The 21,206-nt window shown below is 39.6% G+C and overlaps 1 protein-coding gene across 1 annotated transcript; it reads right to left on the minus strand.

The window, feature by feature from the left end:
• Positions 1 to 6,929: 6,929 nt before the first annotated feature.
• On the minus strand, positions 6,930 to 20,763 carry LOC136051705 (arylsulfatase D-like). Its single transcript, XM_065741272.1, has 11 exons — positions 20,630 to 20,763; positions 18,525 to 18,574; positions 18,147 to 18,296; positions 17,120 to 17,241; positions 15,659 to 15,781; positions 12,004 to 12,427; positions 11,124 to 11,260; positions 9,623 to 9,757; positions 8,854 to 9,016; positions 8,446 to 8,567; positions 6,930 to 7,817 (listed from the first exon to the last, which is right to left on the minus strand). The coding sequence occupies exons 2-11, from the start codon at positions 18,548 to 18,550 to the stop codon at positions 7,450 to 7,452; spliced, it is 1,770 nt and encodes a 589-aa protein (XP_065597344.1). The 5' UTR covers positions 18,551 to 18,574; positions 20,630 to 20,763; the 3' UTR covers positions 6,930 to 7,449.
• Positions 20,764 to 21,206: the final 443 nt, after the last annotated feature.

A 21,206-nucleotide genomic window follows, 5' to 3' on the forward strand; every position in this document is an offset into this window, starting at 1 on the left:
TCTATTTTAAATTTCGATTCAGTGTCCTTTCTTCCCACAATAATAACATTCTATTCCTTGTTCGGATCCCCTTTGAGGAGGCTTTCCAATGCTCTTATTAATATTCCTAAGGTTTTCTCTTTTCTTAGGAATTTCCTCCTTTTTCACCTCTCTTACAGCCGCGACAAATATTCGGGCCTTTGCTTTTTGTTTCTAATCATCCCGCCTTACATATACTTTCTGTGCTTCTCTCAGTAATTCATCCAGTCCCTGTTTCCTGCCAATCTTCTACCTTTTCCAATTTCTTTCTAATGTCCGTTCAAGACCTGGCCACAAACTGGGTTTTTGCCTGCCCACTGGGGTATCAGGGTCTCCTTAACCCTTTTGCCCACAATTCATACCCTCAATTACACTTTCGTATACCGTTAACAATTGAACTTCTATATGCTACCTTATACCTTATCCCATTTCCCTTCTCGCTTAAGAAACAATTTTAGTTGATCTTATACCTTAAAGTCCCATTTAGGGCTACGGACACCTTTCCTCTATTGGTCTGCCCTCCTTATTTAAAAGACAGAAACTCCCATCCTTTACACCTATGACATACATATAGACAAAAGACCAGTGGTGTACACACAAAGAGAAGAACAATGACGGTTGTTGTCACTCGCTTCGTCCGTCTCCGGCCGTTTCCCTCGCGGGAGGACGGAACCGCGGATCGGGACTCCGCACTCGCTCCGCAGCGATGCTGCGTCTCACGTATCCAGCACACTCATTCACGACTCACAAACATCGGCCAATGCACCCGATCAGGTCTCATTTGTTCTCCACCCGACATTTCAACAATTTCAACAGATTCACAATAATGAACCATCATTTTTTGTTTTGATTTGTTTTCCCTTTCTGGGATGGCCAATTTCCCCAATATTTTATCATTAACCCCAGCGGACTGTCTGGGGGTATTTTAAGTAATTTGCTCCCTTTCTTATCCTTGGGGCCTCTCGGTGGGTCCCTTCTGGGGTCAGCAGACTTAGACCTTCTCTGCCCCATGTCCTTATTCCAGGGTTTCCTTCTTTAAAGTATTTTCCCCTCCTAATTTTAGGTGATCTATTCCCTTCCTCTGGGCCTCTCTGTGGGTCCCTGGGAATTTCTAACCACCCTCTCGAGAGGCTTTCCTCAACTTAATTCTCTCCACCCCGGAACTCGCCCTCCCAACCAAGCGATACTCACAGTCCGATGTTCTCGCCTGGATCTTCGTGCACAAGAATTACAGGATATTTACTGCAGTTTTCCCAAGGGAGCTCTTTTCCTTGCTTATTGCTTTTCCATGTTCGTGTGATGCGAAAGGTCGGGCAAGGATCCTTTTCTCCCGAGGCTACCAAAAATGTAGGGCGCCTCTCCGGGAGTCAGGATGTCCTGTCTTTAACCACAGTCCAGGAAGGTCTGTGGTTAAAGATGCTTATCTCTTACTCCTTGGTGTGAGGATTTTGTTTTCTTTGTTTTGCAAGGCTAGTGTTTGAAATGCAGATAGAGTTCTATCCTTCCATGCCTTACAAGGAAATTTTACTCCTTTAAATAACTTTATATGCCAATTGGAATCAATGCCAGTTTAAAAGTATTGTGTCAGCAGCTTTGACGTTTTATCTTAGACACAAATCACCTTTACATGTTTCACACTGAATCAAGGAGACTTGTTTGTGCTAGGCCTCGCAGCTTGAGCGAACAGGTAACTTTAGGAAGGAATACAGGGACAATAGAAACGTGTGCGCCATTAAAGGTAAGTGAAGACAAGTAGAGCTACTGTTTGCAACACAGTGGGGGCAGGGGTTTCCCGTGAAGATAAGGTCAACACAATGGAGAATCCAGTGAAGATAAGTGGGGCTGTTGTTTGCAACTCACTGGGGGAGTCCGGTGAAGATAAGCGACACAATGCAAACTCCTGAAGGTTTCTCAAGGATACCACCAGATGAACCCAGAGACCCTCCCCACTTTCTAGGAGACATGCTCAGAACAGGGGGACATCCAATACGTATGTAACCAACTTCTTGGAAATGTGATGAATATGTATACACTGTGCCTACAAATATGCAGTTACTGCTTTTCTTGGTGTGAGCAATCCCCAAGCACCCAGCGTTGTAACAAAGGGAAAACCTGCCTGACTTAACTCATTGGAATGTCAAGTTACTCTGTCAGATTTCTTGGCTTTACCTACATGTAGAGAAGACTGGGATTTGGAAAGACATTTCATACCCTTATGAGCATGAAGGGAATGTTTGATGAACTAGAAGGTCCCTAGGGCTGAGTTTCTTATTTGAACCCTTTAAAGCATTTAGGCTCAAATAGATCTATATTAAACATACAAACCTTGTACTGAGAGGATCTCTACATTATGATACATTATCACAGCAAAGCAGTTCCAAGTTCATCACAATCCCACATCTGCCTTTGCTCCATGTATCTGATGCCGGGAAATCCGACATAGTAACTTGACACACCAATGAAATATGTCAAGCAGGTATTCCCTTTATTACAGCGCTGGGTGCATGGGGGAATCTCTCACATGCACACTGAAGAGAGAAACGACTACACATTTAAAGGCATAATACATTAATATTCATTACATTCCAAAGATGGACAGAAATTCCAAAGTGAGTGACATCTCCGATGGTAAATTTCCAGATGTTAAAAGACGTTATGTCGCCAACAAATCTGCCTCCTTATCTTCACAGACCTCCCCACTGAGTTGCAAACAGCATTTCCACTTATCTTCTCTGGACCATCCATTGTGTTGTAAACAACCACCCTACACACCATTGTGTTGTCCTTATCTTCATGGGACCACCCTCGTATTGAGTTGCAAACAGCAGCTCTCTTCAGCAGTACCAGTATTTCTATGGTCCCTCGTTTTTCCTAAAGTTTCCTGTTTGCTCAAGCTATGATGCCTAGTTTAGATTCGATCCAGTTCAATTCCTTGATTCATATCTTTCCAAATAAATGTTAAATTACCACGGAGTGTGCTTTCCGACATCCTACATGTATGAACGGTAGTAAGGAATGGCTGTAGAAAGCATACGAAGCATCAAATGACCCTCAAGTAAACAGGGAGTTTTCTGCAGCATTGTGGAGCCTTCTGTAAACAGGAAGCAAAGGATGGAAGATCTGTTTGTTTTAAGAATGTCTGCATTGATCGTTCTCTGCCTTCAGGCTTCTCTTATAACTGGATTAGAATAGGCACTATGGACATAGATAAAATAGCCACATTTTATACAGGTTTTGTGCGCTCTAAGTACCTTAGAGCGATAGAGTACCTTAGAACCATAAACTACTGTAATGTAATTTAAACACTGCTAACTCTCAATTTTCTTGTCCTGTTGCTGCCATTTTTTTAAGTTGTTGTTGTAAATAGTATTTTTGCTGAATTTACAATACTGCCAATGAATGAAAAACCTTAAAGCTTAAAAGGCTGACAGTTTTAGAACACTTCACAGCCACTCACTTAAAAAAATCACTATTTAAAGACCTTATTCCTAGAATTACGTATGTAAATGGTTTTCTGTCAACTTACAAATGGCTGGAGAACAAAGCACTTGTAAGAAACAATGTGATACTAGAAGAGATTAATGAGCTTCTGCATATGGATTCTTTAAACTCCCTGCTTTGCAAGTAAGAGTCACTTAAAAAAATAAAAAGTATGCATTTTTTTCAGTGAATTTGCATGAAAATCAGCTTGTCTGTCTCAGCGAGTGGCTGAGGAATTAACAAGACAGGAAAAACAGTGGTAATAAAATTACCCTAAAAAAATAATTGACTGCCTGCTCGGATAGGATCTTTGGAGGATGGTCGATGACTAGGAAAACCCTGTTACACCTGCCGCCTCACCCTGTGGTGGTGATATTGATTGTAATTAGCTTGTCTGCCTTTGGTTGCGCCTCTGTGCTGTCATACTCATTGAAGAGCCCTCTGCCTGATGTGTTTGGTAATGCAGGTTAAACAACATTGAACATCAACAGCGGTAACACAAGGTGCTAAAGGTCGAGCTCTCCCAGAGTCCGCAGTCCCAATATGGGTTGTGCCAATCTACATAGGGCCTCTTCGGTGTGTTTCTTACATTCTCCGTGATCTTCAGGTTCCCTAATGATCAGCAGCCACAAAGTGATAACAACTTAGAAAGTTTTATTTGTATCTTGAGTTACTGGGTTGCTCAGAATCTCTCCAGATAGTTTGTTCTTCGGTGAAAGAATAAATAAACAGATTATGATGAGTACTACTATTAATAACCTTTCTGAAAGCAGATTTTTATAAATGATTATGTGCTAAATTAGTTTAATGTTGCCATTTAACTAGTTTTATCCAGTCATGGGCAGCAGAACAATGCAAACAAGACCTGAATGTTACAAAAACGTGGCAGAAGAGTTAGTTATGCCTGAAACTGCTGGGAAGGTACAGCATGAGTTGTCACAGACTGACATGTGCCAGTATTTGCTTATAAATCGTAGAATCCTAGAATGGCCTGGGTTGAAAAGGACCTCAAAGTCATCTAGTTTCAACATCTTTGCCATGGGCACAGTCGCCATCCACTAGAGCGGGCTGCCCAGAGCCAGACCCAGCCTGGCCTTGAATGCCCCCAGGGATGGGACATCCACAACCTCCCTGGACAGCCTGTTCCAGTGTGTCACCACTCCCTGAGTGAAAAACTTGCTCCTAACATCTAACCTAAATCTCTCCTTAGTTTAAAACCATTCCCTCTTGTACTATCAATATCAATATCAATAAGTCCAGCTGGCGTCCTGTAACGAGTGGTGTCCCCCAAGGGTCAGTTTTGGTGCCCATCTTGTTTAATATCTTTATTGATGACCTAGATGAGGGAATTGAGTGTACCCTCAGTAAGTTTGCAGATGACACAAAGCTGGGAGGATGTGTCAAACTGCCTGAGGGTAGGGAGGCCCTTCAGAGGGATTTGGATAGGCTGAACAGCTGGGCTGAGCAAAATGGGATGAGGTTCAATAAGACCAAGTGCCGGGTCCTGCACTTTGGCCACAATAACCCCATGCAATGCTATAGGCTTGGGGCAGAATGGCTTGAAGAATGTAGAGAGGAAAAGGACCTGGGGGTGTTGGTTGATGCTCGGCTCAACATGAGCCGGCAGTGTGCCCAGGTGGCTAAGAAGGCCAACAGCATCCTGGCCTGTATTAGAAATAGTGTAGCCAGCAGGAGCAGGGAGGTGATCATCCCCCTGTACTCAGCTCTGGTACGGCCGCACCTCGAGTACTGTGTTCAGTTTTGAGCCCCTCACTACAAGAAGGACACTGAGGCCCTGGAGCGTGTTCAGAGAAGGGCAACAAAACTGGTGAGGGGCCTGGAGCACAAGTCTTATGAGGAGCGGCTGAGGGAGCTGGGATTGTTTAGTCTGGAGAAGAGGAGGCTCAGAGGAGACCTTATTGCACTCTACCACTTCCTGAAGGGGGGTTGTGGTGAGGAGGGGGTAGGCCTCTTCTCCCTGATAAGTAGTGACAGGACGAGAGGGAATGGCCACAAGTTGCGCCAGGGAAGATTTAGATTAGACCTCAGGAAGCATTTCTTTTCTGAAAGAGTGGTCAGGCACTGGAATGGCCTGCCTAGAGAGGTGGTTGAGGCACCATCCCTAGCGCTGTTCAAGAAGCGTCTAGATGAGGTGCTAAAGGACTTAATTTAGTAGTTGGGTAGAGATAGTGATAGGAGGATGGTTGGACTAGATGATCTTATAGGTCCTTTCCAACCTTATGAACTTATGAACTTATGAACTTATGAACCCATATGAGCAGCAGTTAAAATTCCTAGTAAGGGAGATAGGGAGCTGAGATGACAATGTTAGGCAGCTGTTTGACAGCATGAGGAGAAAAAGAACTGGAGGGAGGGGTGAAAGTACTATGTAAGATGCCCAGAGGCTGATCTTGAGACTGCACAGAGTGAAGATTTCATTCCCTTTGATACCTGTGCTTTCATGGGCAAACCCCAGTGACCAATGCAGATTCTACCTTTCCTGTACCCTTTAGCCCCAAACAGATGCTGTACAGTGCTATTAAGTATTCCTGTACAAGAGAAAATTCAATTATATGAGCAGGTCTTACATACACACATTTTTTACAGGTATTATAAAACTGAGAAGGTGTAAAATCCCTGGTGAATCTTGGAATAAGACTAAAAAAATAATAAATGCTGGTCTTACTGCAGTAAATTCTTGTAAATAAAATGTTGGATATTGAATGTGAACTTCAAATCCAGTCGAGAAAGAACAAATGAAATCAAATAAATTCAAATAAGAAATAAAGCACATGCTCTTAACCATGGAGAAATTAAGCAAGAATGTGAAGTGATTGATTCACTTAATCCCTTGAAGTTTTTGCAGTAGGACTGAGTGTTTTTCTCGTCAACAGCACTGAAGGAGCTCCTCGATGCTACCCTGGGAGCAACAGCCTGTGAAATGCATGAGATCACAGCATGCAATACAACACCGCTTTTAAGCTATAGGATTTTATTTACCTGTAGGTTTCTCGATGAATGAATTGAGGGAAACAAATAAAAGCAAAGGGGCAAATAAAAGCTGAAAAAGCTAAACTGTTATCAAGGGAGGGAAACAAGTCCTAGCTATTTCTAGGGCACTGAGGTAACTTACATGACCTCAGTGATTTTATACTTGCACCATTGTGTCAGTGCACTTGCTAGTGCTGCTTAAGAGGTTGCTTAAAATGGGGTCTTGGAAAGGGATTTTTTTTTCCTTTTTGTGTTTGCCATAACAGAAGCTGACTGCAATCAGAAGGCACCTGTCCTTCCCAGACATCACTAGCAGATCCAGTTTGTATATTTCCAAACTTCATGCCTTATCTAGATAGTTACACCAGATGAAGAATCTGTAGGCTAACTAGAGGTCGTCATCACTGCTGTTGGAGGGACTAACTACATGGAAGGAAGCTACTTTTAAAGGAGATTCAGTGAGGAAATATTCTGGAAACATTTTGAAGGTAGGAGGAAAAGAACTTAGCAAAAATATATTACAGGGATATCTAGCATTGCCACTAACTATAAAAATAAAGGAAAACTCGATTACTGAATGACTTAGAAATTCAGAAGATAAACAGCTATATTTCTAAATATACATTCATAAACAACAAAAAATAAGCTGTATAAATACCAGTAGAAGTCTAAAGTTGTTACAATTCAGAGTTATTGAATTATTCATTCAGTTGTCAGCAGATGCAAGTTAAATATGCTCTTCAGATCACACTGCCCTTATCCCTCCCTGAGAGTGTCCAGCCTAAAGCCACCTTTACCAAATACTGTGCCATCTACTGGAACAATTCTTAAATAAAGTCTCCATTAAAAATAAATGAAGAACAACAACAAAAAAAAAACCTAAACAAACAATCCATTAATAAACATCCCTCAGAGAAAATATTCATGATCTAAAACCCTGGGTAACCTTGGTTATTTCCTTTATAGATCAGCACGTTTATCACCTTCTTTGTCACACCAACAGAAAGGGAACGTCCCACAGCAGGGCTGCAGCCATGGCTTCCAGATGACGTTGTTCAAGGAGAGCTGCTGTGGGACTGGAGTCAGTGTCCTGCGGTGCTCTTCAATGGCACTCCCAATCCGCTCTACTACAGTGTCAAAGAGGGGCTCTGTGTCAGCTGACAGAGGCTGGGTTTCAGAAGGGTCTCGTGAGAGGTCAAACAGCAGTGGAGGGTCATGATGGGTCACACCTTCCCCAAAACATGGGCAGAATCCTCTGTCATAACAAGCCCCAGCCCCAGGTGGATGGAAGTTTGGGGTCATGTAATGAGCTTTCCAAATAGCTCCACCTGCCAGGAAAGTAAAAAGACTCAGAATGATACTGATGGTTATTATCACAAAGCATTAGAGGACTGAAGGTTTTCCTAGAGTTTAATTTTGTGAGATTGGGTTCCACTTTGGGTCTACATGAACTACTTGATACAGTTTTGTAATTTCATTTAAAGTAAATGCCACAACATTTATACTCATATTGTAAAATGATTTCTGATTTTTCTAAATGTCTTCAGATTTCTCAGCAAATATCATTTGTGCCTATTTTGGACATTTTATGAAAATGAGAAAAACATTTTGGGTTTCCATGGCTTGTTCTTTGTTAGGGTAGAAGGTCATACAAAGGACTGAGACAAATACTTCTCCCTGATAGAAGAAGGCATGGATTCTTCAGGCCTTGCGTCCAAATAGACAGATGGACAAGACCCATCCTGATCTCCAGTATTCTGCTTGGTATTACAGAGCTTGTGTCATGTGCTTAGAAGCCATGAACAAATACCATGTGCCGCATAAGTACAAGCAATGTTCTTTATCATCTTACACATAGAACTGTTCAGAAAGCTTCAATCTCCCCACAAAAGGGTAAACAAATCTGTCCTCCTGTAGACTAAATTCAGTTTTTGGGAAATAATAATTTCTACTCACTGTCCTTCTGGTGCCATCGCACGGCATGTAAATGAGTGCCACAGTAATGAAACAGGAATTTGTGCTCTGAGTGCTCAACTGTTCCTTGTAGTAAAGGCATCAGATCCCGGCCATCCATTACTCTAACAGAAAAAATGGAGATAATCAGATTGGGGTCAGCTGTATAGTACTGAGTTCCCTCTGGACACCTCTGGTTTATTGCAATTGACAGCTCTGAATAAAGAAGATGTTTGTAGACTACAAGCAGATGTTGAATCTCAAATGTAGAGAAGAGGTGACTGAGTTAGGGTAACTTATGTTCTAGAAAAGGAGCAGGAGTGGAAAAGAAAATGTCAGACCCTTAGAATGTTTCAAAACTAGGTTTTCTTTATCTGTAGAGAAAGGTGGAATAATGACACTTGTTTGTACCTGTCCTGTGGTACTACCCCTCCAGCCAAATGAACTACTGTGGGATAAATGTCCATAAGGCTTGTAGGTTCATTGATCACTGTGCCTGCAGGTAACACTCCTGGCCATCTAAATATCCCTGGGACACGGATTCCTCCTTCCCAGCCTCCCATAGCTTTTCCACCTTTCATTGAAACAAACAAACAGAAACAATTTTTCATTAAAATTAATGGTTAATTTAAAATAAAGAGGAATTTTAGATGAATGCTTTGATTTAGAATAAACACTCTAATGTTATCTTCATGAGTTTTCCTTATCTTTTTGAGTTTACCACTAAGCTCTTTCTCATCAACATCACTTACAACGTGCTAACTCAATCACTCCTTGTTATCTTCCTTCTAGTCTCACTTCTTTTTGTTATTTTTAAGCATGTTGCACTATTAAAACTCAGTGTGGATAAAGTTCTTAATTATAAAGTGATTTCCCAACCTCGTCTTCCTCATTTGCAACCACGTAACATATGCAGTTAAAGCAATGTAAGATGCAGCTAAGAATATTTATGGATGTTATGCATACCTAATAAAAACTAATCCGTGATCAGTTGCCTTTTGAGGAAGTGCCAGTTTGAAAATCATGCAACTATTTACACATGCTAGAATTGTGTACATTTTGTATGCATAATTAACTCCCAGTGATAAAAACCTGTTAATTGTGAAACATGCAGTCTTACCTAAGTTTTAGTTGTACCCTGAATACTGTAGTAGTTGTTGCTGGGTTGTCACCATCTTACCTCTGTATATTCCATTCCAGCCACCCAGCTGTCTTTTGTTTTCTTGTCTTTCCAGCCATCCACCATGATCAGAAGCAAAATAAACTAGTGTATTTTTTGTCAAACCTTCCTTATCAATGGCATCTAGAACATGCCCTGCAAACACAGAAATGCATGTATATTAAATAATAAAAAATATAGTTTATATATATAAAATATAATTTTTTAGCCTCTGACTTGAAAATATTCATCCATGTAGACATAGTCAAAGTTTAAACTAAAAGTTTGCAGGACTGAGATTTATATTTGTCATTTCACTGTCTATAAAGGCAATCAAAAAGGCTGTAACTCCTTTATTATTAGCATTTTTAAAAAGGAGTGCAAGAATGACAAGTACAGACCAGAAGCCTCTACTGAGAAATGGTGTGCTGTAAGATAATGTAAAAAAAAAATGTTATTCAAAGCCTCAAAAACTTAGATTCTGCATAAGTAATGACCAAAGTGAGAAGCAAAAGAAATTGTCTTATGATTCTGTCTGAAATTATTTTTGACAATGGCAAGTATTTACATCAAGTTACTGTTTGCATTTGATATAAACTAACAGTAAAATCTTTTTAATTCACAAAGCACATTTAAACAGTTTTGGATATATACTTTATATATTTGTGATGTGCAAGCGTTTAAAAATAAGTATGAAAACTAGTTATTTCTGGATATATATATGATTCTTATCTCTTTGCAAATATAACTACTTTTCTTCCTATATGGTTGGATAATAAAAAAAACCTTTCTTCTCCTTGGAAGAAAGTCAGGCTGAATAAAACAAGCTGGAAAACAAAATGATGCTAATTTCTAGAAACGTATCAATTAATATCTGTGGACATTTCTTGATTAGTGAGTCGAATGAAGAATACTCAGTACTCGGCTGAATTCAGCAGTCGCAATAAATAAATAAATAAAGTAGCCTGCTGGTTTTAAACCTGGAATTCATTTGCTTATCATTTTTATTGCTTAGTGTGTCCTATTTATATAAGACGTGACCATAAAAGACTATGGTCACTTGATCTTGAACATTAAAGCAAACTAAATATTTGTAGTTCTCAGATTATATAGTATTTAGTAAGAGAAGCAGGTGGTTATCTTAAGCTATGGGGACATGGCTAAAACTGGTAAATGCGGGATGAAAGAAAAACTGAATGAATGGAAAGATTTGTCTGTCTGTGGACTTGGAGCATCAACTCTTTAACTCCCAGTGCCTCGCATGGTGTTATGATGTGGAATACTGATAACAAAAATCATAAAACCAATAACAATTAACTTTCTCAAAGACTGTAGAAAATAAAAAGCTAACAGCATAAACAAACAGTGACAGGTACTAGGACTTTATTCCTTCCTGCTTTTCGTTCTGTTCCCTGTTCTTTTACTAACAGCTGAATTTTTATTATAAAATGTGTTACTGTACTTCACTGCACATAGCTAAGCATTAAGTAGCTGGAGATACTTGTATTTGCTGGTGACTTACCCACCATCCAGTCCATCTCCTCTACGTTGTCTCCGTATAAACCATGGCTACTCTTCCCAAGAAACTTCTCCGTTGTGAGTAGAGGGGTGTGGGAGTGTAGAAAGGAAAGAAAGAGAAGGAATGGCTTGTGCTTATTTCTGAAAAACAGAAATCAACACTTGGTTACTAGGAGGAAGGCTCTCAGTACATACAGAGCTCGGTCATAATGGAAAATGGTAGTATGATTTACATACATATTTCAATAATCAACTCAAAAATCATCTTACGTTGTAAGGTATTAACATCCAGCAATTAGGATCTATCTGATAAAATAATGTTTGGCTCTCTTTTGTGTTCCCTGAGTCATACACAGAAAAGTTTCATACTGAAGCTCCACTTTCTGCTATTGCAAACTATCACAGTGCTATGGAGCCCCATAGAACCTCACTAGTGACTGGCTGCCAGCCTGTTTTGACCTCATTTAGTAGAACTGGCCTTCCAGTTGTTTACCCATCACATTATGTTTTTGTCTAGCTGTATGATGGACATTTTGTCCTGAAGGACATTATGAGAAACAGTATCAAAAGGTGTGCTGAAATCCAGAAAGATTACATAAGCTGGCTTCCCTTTGACAACTACATGGGTAGTTTTGTCAAAAAAAGGTGATTAAGTTGGTTAAAAAAGGACTTTCCCCTCATAAACTCATGTTGGCTGTGGCCAAAGACTGCAGTGTCTTTTGTTTTAATAATATAGAATCATTATTAGCATATAATAATATTCATTATTCCATCTACTGTCAAAGAAAATAGTAGAAAGAAAATGTTTAAAGTTGAAAGACATGCAAAAAACCAAACCAAAACAAAACAAACAGAAAAATGCTTGTAATGGAAATTCACATTACCTTTCAATAAATGAAATGGACTCTCTCAAGATAAAAGATGTAGTCCTCTCTGTCACCATTGGCTGCTCAGTGACTTCATGGTTTCTCATTATAATGCAGTTCCAATATCTTACAAATCCATAACTTGAGAACCAGGACACAAAGAAAAGGAGACTAAAAAAAGCAAGGCAGGTCACTGTTTTCCAGTGGACTGAAATCAAGCCGGTGAGCCTCCCTAGGGTAGTGGTGAGCATAGCAAGGGCAATAATCTGAGTATAAAGCCAAAGTTTCCTTCTGAAGGCTCTGTCCATCTCTGGTTCTTCTGTTGTTTGGCAGTCACTTATTAGCGTAAAAGGCATCCCATAAAAATAATCAAATCCATGGTTCAAAGGATGATGACAGTGGTCATTGCGGTGTTCACAGTTAACACCTAGATGCCACTTCCCTAAAAATGTATATTATTAAAATGTAAAGAAATAATATGTGAAAATAAGATTTTCTTCATTAAAACCTTTCTCAAAACATTTTTTCTTGCTTGTGGTAACTTCTTCATCCTACAGATACATACTAAGTACATATCAATAGAACGGGGTATATCTTGGAACTGATAAAAGTCAACCACTATAAATTATAAATTTCCACCAGAGTTATTTGTTCTCTGTATACATATTCATGCCCTGTAGCTATTATGATCAAATGCAAAAACGACTGGACTGTAAAAGAAACTACACATAAGGAAAAAATCAGTTTTTCATAACTCTTCAAAATATATGGCCTTCCTGAAGATCTGTCAGGTATGAAAAGGGAGAAGGGAGACCTTTTGAAAGCACAGGGAAGAATAACACTGTTCTATTGTCTCTTCACTTTCAAGATGCTATGGAGACTTGTTTCTGAAAAGCAAGACTCAGTGATGCTCAGTGTCAACCAAACAGCATGCATCTCAACTGTGGTTTTGTCAGGTAAACCACAAGATCCAGAACTTAAGCTCAGGGGGTCGGGATTTATCATGAAACTGTACATACTGAAGTCAGTTTGTTGATAATAAAATCTCCATACAGTGAATGAGAATAGAATTGTTTGGGTTTTTTTTTTGCTATTTATTTGTATTTAATCATAAACAGTCAAAGCCTTTTTCTTATAAAGTCTTCAGATCTCAAAATGAACACCGCATGGCATTTTATGATACCGCGTGTTCTTTTTGTGAACAGATGTCCACTGTAACAATGAATAGTACATCAAAATTATGATTTTCCTTCATTTTAAGTCGATGCAATCAGACTGGTTCGGCACTTACACAGAAACATAACAAGTTGGCTCCTTTGGCTCAAACATTGAGGCTTAGGAATATCTGAATCAAGTAACAAGAATCTACTTCTTTTCTTTAAGATGGGAGGTGAGCTTAATTACTTTTTACAACCTCTAATGCAATGGAGGCCTTGGATGCCAGACTTATAGATCAAAATGAAGTAGTTGAAAACTAATTTGCAACCAGTTCTTACTGTGGATTAAAGAACTGTGCATTTACTGAAATATATTATCCTAAACAATTGGTTCATTACGTTACTGATACATATACTAACACGGAGCCAGGGAGCCATGAGCAGATTTAAAATGAAGTACTGTGCATTACAATAAGAGCACAAAAATCTACTTCAGATGACAAATAAATAAATAAAAGAAGGCTAGTTTTGGATGATAATATAAAGAAAGGGGAAAGCTACATTCTAGTTGCATGAATTACTTCTAGCCAAAATCTATATTCAGTATACCTCAACATATTTTGAACCAGATATAAAATGAAACAGGTCTGTAATAAACATATAGATGTACTGGTCATAAATACAGGTGCAGCATCCTAAGCATCTTTGGACTTCAGATTCACTTTGACATTTTAATTTCTAGTTGAGTTTGATAAAGGTTTCTGACATGCTTCAAAAAGCTCAAAACTACAGCAGTTAAAATATCTAATGAAGTTAAATTATTCTTTGAGGGTGTATTTTATACAACATTGGCTCTATGACGTACAAGGACTCTGCAAAGCATCAAACTGCAGTTTATCAGTAGGATTTAACTCTGCAATTAAACTGGTAGTGCTCAGAACAAACTGATGACAATCCATTCAGGTGAGGCAATTTAGTGGCCATTCAGTTGTAATGATATGGACAGATGCTGATTAAGATTTCTTGTTTCATGATTTGAATGTTATTTTCATGGTTTCTTTTGGTGTATTTTTTTTCCTTTTATGTCACTATCACCTCAAAGGTTCACTTAATCATTATTTGTCAATCTAGATAAACTAAATAACACTCTCAGTGTCTACGATGTGATTATAGCTGAGATGCTAGGGGAAATGGTAGCCCGTTTTACTAGGTTTCTCCCAAGTAGGATGCAACAGTCTCTCTGCAGGGCAGTTCTTTCTCTAGGTGGGGACAAATCTGATTATTTTGGTAGTGTTTACATGCTGAAGGCAATCTGAACAACTTGGTTAACAGGCACAGACTATTTTATGAGCAGTTTAGAGCAACTGAAATGATACTGCTACAAATCTAACAGAAAGATTCATTAATACAGAACTTCAAATGCTTCTTTTGCTGTTCTTTATGACTTCAGTTTATTTTTCTGGATGAAAATAAATCCATTGCTGCAGACATTTTTCTCAGTAAATTCAGTTTACTTGTACAACTGTTGTTTTTTTGTGTCAGTCATAGATTTTGGCTGTCGGAATTTAGATGCTTGGATGAGGTAGGACAAATTGCTGAATATTCATCTCAGGAACTTTTGTGTTTCCTCAGTCTGTGATACCATGTGACATATCTATGATAAATAATCATTTGAAACTAGATCATGGCCAGCAGTTGCAATTACATTCAAGAAATGCTGTAAAAATATAAAGCAAAATGGAATTTCTATTAATGCTGAAGGATATAATGTTTAATGGGTTGTACTTAAATACTGGTAAACTACAGTGGCATTATGTACTTAAAGAAAAAATAATTGCTTTGTTTCTGCTTTTGAAAGCCCAAATCCCATGACATTTTGAATTGATTCCGCTGTTTTAAGTAGCAGCTGTTCCCTTCTATGCAAGTTGCAAGTCTGCTCTTCTCCATATAAAGCATGAACATGCATATTTGCATTAAACTCATGTATTTGCCTTTTTTTGTGAATATAACTGGCAGAATAGCATTCAGTGAATATATTTAACAAAATATTTTCCAATATATTTTTTAATGACCAGAAGTCAACATGTTTGAAAGCAGGCCAGCAGTAAAGGCCATTCTTTTTGTCACACATTTCTTTTTTTATGAGTGATTCTTTTTGGTCAGAACATGATATGCTTGAATCAGGAAATACAAATATTTTAACTGAGGTATGGGCAGTTTGGGTTTAGTTAAAGAGTTTGAATTAGATTTGTGGGTGAAACGTGATCTAGGCCATTAGATATCAGGATATATTTTTTTTATTCAGAAGGTGATGAGGCATTGGCATAAGTTGCACAGAGAAGCTGTGGGTGCCTCATCCTGGGAGGCTCTCAGGGTCAGGCTGCATGGGGCCCTGGGCAGCCTGAGCTGGTGGGCGGCAGCCCTGCCCATGGCAGAGGGTTAGGGCTGGATAAGCTGTAAGAGCCCTTCCCACCCAAGTCATTTTATGGTTCTATGACTCAGAAATATTTCCATACCTATTAGTCCCGTACTGTAGCCTTGTTGCTGCAGTATTTTGGCGAAAGTGGTTTCATTTGGAGGGAGTCCCCCAGAGCCACCATTCCAAAAAATAACACGATAATTGTTTATAGCATCCATTCCTACAAAATATAGTAATAATAAAACTCAGTAAGTATAACTGGTAGTTTTATCAAATATACATTCTTGTTTCTTGGCTTCATTGGTATTACAGGGTTGAATGTTTATCCTAATGCTGTTAGCCTGGGGATATGAATATAGAACAGTGCACATGGACAAGAAAGAGTTAAATCTCTTCACTGCATAATAGCTGCCCCTCTTTGCAGCTCACGCTGCACCATTTTAATCCGGACTGAAGCAGTTGCACAGATTCATTTACATGTTGCAGCAGCATCCAGGATGCAAGCAGTACACTGGCCTAGTGGGATGGTGAGGACAGGGACCACAGGAGGCAGATTTTGGCACCCTCACACTCCACCTTGCATAAGGCTGCTTGGGAACTCACAATGTCCCTGTGGAGTGTCAAGGCCACTACAGGGTTGTTGAAACCCACAGAGAAGCTACATGGCGCTATGGTCTTCTCATATGCAGTCTTATACCCCATTACTCAGCATTATAAGCAGACATAACCCTGCCATACAATGTAATGCAAAGTATGAAATGCCATTGGAAGCATTGAATGTCCCAGCCTTGCTGTTACAGTGGGAGACAGGGTCTATACAAATGTATATGCATTTTCCAGCAGTCTCAATGAGAGTAGTGAGCATGGAAAAAGGATTACATGTTGGCTTCAAAATGCCTCAGGAATGAAGGGAATAAGGATATTTGCAGTAGGATAAGCATTACAGTCACTGCTAGAAACACAGAGCCACCTATTTTTCATACCTCTTCAGCTCAAGAATGCAGTTTGACAGGATAGTATTTTTAATTCAAAAACAGAACTGAGAAAAATAATGCAGATGTCAAACTACTATTATGTAGCACAGATGCATTCTGATTCGTAGACGATAAAGCTGTTCTGCAAACATCTCACTTTGCACCCAGACTGGAGGGAACAGACACAAATCTGCAGAGATCTACTCTGTTCCCTGCAGGGCTTCACTATTTCTCATACCTAACGGGGAGTAACCCATAACAGAAATTAATGTGATCGGTGTTTTAAATATGTTACTTTTCATGTTCTGTGTAATGATTTATCTGAAGGTAACAAGTAGTACCAACTCCTTTCTGGCTGCAATGGAGTACCAAAAGGCAGAGAGCTGCTAGGTGATGGGGAGCAGACTGCTCTGCAGAGAAGCTTTTTTCCTCCCCAGGCTCATTCACCTCATAAATACAGATGCAGCATCAGAAGTATTAGACCTAGCTGGTGAGTCTTCATGCACCTTCATGCCCACCATATGGCACTGTTCCATTCAGCAATAATGTAATGCTTAAAGGCCACTTGACTGTGCAAGGCAAACCTGATCGAATGGGATATCTGCCAGTGAGAAACGCTGCTCTGCTGGGGGTGCAAAGTGGAGCTGCAGTGATGTGTTGGGTCAGCTTTACTCCTTCCCTTGCCAGGCGATCAATGTTCGGAGTCCTAAAAGCACAACCAACACTGTCAGACATCAGTCACAGGGCCTTCAAAGGAATGAGAATGAGGAATGACACTCTTACCTCTGTTTTGGAAAGTTCTTTCTATTTTAATTATTTTATTTTTTTTAATTCGATGTGAGATTTTTCCTTCGTTTGTTTTCTCTCTTCATTCAAAAAAAAAAACAGTCTGGTTAAATTTCAAGGCAATCATTCCTTCTTATTTCCCAGACGCTATGGAGGGCCTTGGTGAAAGGCACTCCACTGCTCTTGAAGAAAAGAAGTTATGCCCTGAAAAGATGTTATGCTAGAGGCTGAGCCATTCAGAGCTGCCTACCAGAAACTTGCCAGTTGCTGTCAGTCAGGGGCAAGATTCTGAGAACTTTGCTGGCTAAGGGAAGTGATCACACCACATTGGGTGACAAGCTGGTAGGAAGCCAACAGGCATTAAAGTGGCATGATTTCCAAAGAAAAGGCAAATTTTATGTCCTCAAATCTGTAAACAGAAGTATTTCCTAGTAACATAACTCACATCAGTGACTTGATCGATGTAAGACTTAGAAAGAATGGCAAAACACTTGAGAGAGGAGACAGCATTTCTATCTTCAGGTACATGCAAGTGTTAAGCATTTCTCAGTTTACACATTCCCAAATAATAACAACTTTGCAAGCAGAGCTGGCCCTAGGAATAACCTCTAGGGTGTGAGATACTCCAGGTAGCATCATTTACATTTACATAGTGACCCTCATAGGAAATTATCTTGCTCCATAGCTTCTGCTCTGAATAGTCTTTCTTGAATTCCCACAGGAATTCTCTCCAGTTCTAAGACAGCTCTAATGGCTAGTGATGGGCAGAGGACTGAAGGTGAGCATCAGATATCAGCTCTATTTATTATTATGCTGTTTCCTTACCTGATAGTATCATTCCCATAGCAACCTACATCCCCTATACCAAGATCATCAGCCACCAACAGGACAAAGTTTGGCTGCGTGATGATGGAAGGCTGCGTCATTACTGGCTGCAAAAGCTGACTGAAAATCAGGGCTTTGATCAGGCACATCCTGAAACACGAAGAAGGAAGGAAGCCAGTGACCTGACCATTCATCCCTCTAGTATTACAATGGTAAAAGCAATAACCAACCAATCAAACAAAAACAACCCATTGTAAGTATACTTTATAGATAAACCTCCTCATTATTTTATAATATGATATTCTAACATTATTAATTTAAGATGGCTTCAGATTTAACAATAAATATTAAAATAATTAATAATTTTTTTTTTCATACCAGTTCAATTTTTGTTGCTGAATCATTTCTGCATTTGGGGTGTTCAGATCCTGTAAAAACAAGAGAAAGAGCCTGGTTAAGGTTGCATCTTTCTAGTTGTCACAACAACATACATGGATAAAAATCTTAAAGCCCACCAACATCCATTTATTTGCTTTAGTTTGGCTTTGATCAGCTTGTAAATGAAAAAGAGTAAAAGCATTAATGTTGTTTTTATTGAGAGGATATCTTCACTTAGAGGAATTTTGTTCTTTTGTAACGATGTTCCACTTAAAATGGCAAAATAATTCTCCTTTGTTACACAACTCAGCTTTTTTAAAAAGTAGTATTTAGATAGGAAGTTAAAATCTTTTTAAAATCCCATCCTTTTATATCATTGATTTTTTTTCTGTAATCACTGAGATAATAACTGCCTGGTTCTCCACATAATGTGCCAAGTTTCCTTTCAGGCTCATGAGATAAATCTTTAGCCATAGACTGTCTAGTCATTCTCTTTCAATGATGAACAGAACACACTAAATTTGTGTCCTTTTATTGTCTGACTTTAAACTCTGAGGTGATATTTTTCCATTGCTGTGTGCTGATTTTGGGGTTTTGAGTGATTTCCCCCTCTCTGTTCAGCTGTCTGCAAAGATTTCTAGGGGATTATTTTTGACTGCCAGGACAAGACAAATTGTTAAAAGTTTTGAAGTTAGAACCAAATGACCTTGTATCCCTGGCTTTTCAATAGACTCCTTCCAATTTTATCTCATGTCTTGTTGAGCCATCCCATGTCCCAGTTTTAAAAATCATGTTGGTTTAACACTTTGTTTTCCAGAAATGATAATATTTAGCATTTTAGTTAATAGTCATGGTTCATACATTTTATTCCTCAGTGCTCAATGGGAAAAATTACTTCTCTATACTTAGAAAATTGTTATTCAGCCATTTACAATACACCAATACTGATGCAACATTGCTGTCTACAGATACTGAGATTCCTACATCAGGGCTTGTGCCTTTGTTGCATCCTAGGCCTGTACAGGAAAGATACTGGGGTACACCAGAGTTTTACATATACATACTACATGCTGCAAAAAGTCAAAATTAAAGGGAGATGGAAATACTCAAATTTAGGTGTAATTACTTATCTCTAATAGCCTGCGCTTCACAGTTGGATTATCCTGCTTCAAAGCACAGAGTGGAGCCCCAGGCTTGGATTCCTCGGAAGCTGCCTGTAAATAGCAGGTAACATGCAGAAAACAGCTTGAGGCACTGCATCACCCCTGCCTGGCCACTGCCTCACTGATGGCAGTGGGAACACTGCCAGAGAAACCTCAGCAGCTCCTGGAGGAGCACAAGGGCTTGTCAGAGAAGTTTTCCCAGTTCATCACCTTTTTGAGAAGTCAGCAGGGGGGATCTGTTTCAGGCAGCCAGCTTCTGTCCCTCCTGGCTGTGAGTGCTTTGGAGAACCAACTCCTTGAGGGGTCTCCATGGCCAAGCTGCTACAAGCAGCTGCTCTGCACATGAACTGAACCCAGCTGGAAGCAAAGCTCCTCTGTCTCATTAGTTAGCACCTCCAGAAGTAGTATCCCTTTCTTCATCTATTTTAATAGACCTGAGGAGAAATAGCTTGCAGGTCTTCTACGAATCTACAGTTTACTGTTTTCCTTAAACTTTTAAAATCTACTTCTCTATCAACATTCTCACTAGATAAAACATTCCTATTTTCTGACACACTAAGATGTGTACTTCACAACAACAGCAGCCACTTCTGACATCAGCTTGGCAGCACTCACTTAAAGCTCTCACAGATTATATTCCATTCAGTTTGGTCCTTCTCAATCTGTGAAAATATCTTCTAAAATCTCCTAATTTATAGACTTCATTTGGGTAAAAGAAAAACAATAAAAAACAGAACAGACGCATTCAGGGTAAGTATTCTGCAGCCAACTGCTCTCTTTGTATATACAGACATGGATGAGAACAATGCTGTTGTTAAGGGAAATGCCTTCTGAATACTTCCTTGAGATATTTTTATCTACAGAAGCAAGAAACTTTTCCAAATGCCCATTAAAATGTTCCTATGCAATTCCAGAGATAGCAAGGCAGTTTGAATACAGTACCTGGCAGTATCAGGTTAGGCTAAAGCAGGCAGCTGAGGCGCTGGAGTGTGATCTTTCAGTTGACAGAAAACCACTCCAAATTTTTCAGCATGACCACTGCTGCAGCAACACAGCGTCTCACATCTGTTCTGAAGGCCGTCCTTAAATCTGCCCTGGCTGCTCATGCGCACTTCCCTCCAGGAAAGCCGTGCTGTACTGCAGCTGGGTGGGCTGACTTATGCTGGGGTCCCTCAAGCTACGCGTCCTGCTGCCATCTGCACAATGGTGACATTCATGCAGGCACAAGGGTCAGGCTGGTATGCCAGAGGTGCAGCTGAATGGCTGCATTGGTTTCTAGCAGGAAGCATGTGATCTCCTTCAGGTCTGACATGCTGCAGTAAAGATGCAACAAGTAACTGATCCTAATAAACCTCTCCTCACTTCCACTCAGAGGAAAAAAAAAAAAAAAAAGGAAAGTGCTGTACTTACAAAGCAGCAATTCTTTGCCTGTAGAAATTGAGAACATATCTTCACTTTTTAGCAGCCCTGAGCATCTGCAACAGTGACAGTGTCACCTCTGCACTTGCAGAAGGATGCA

This window comes from Cyrtonyx montezumae, unplaced genomic scaffold (assembly GCF_038088225.1).
Source record: "Cyrtonyx montezumae isolate F1298 unplaced genomic scaffold, pur_monq_1.0 scaffold_3, whole genome shotgun sequence".
Lineage (NCBI taxonomy): Eukaryota > Metazoa > Chordata > Aves > Galliformes > Odontophoridae > Cyrtonyx > Cyrtonyx montezumae.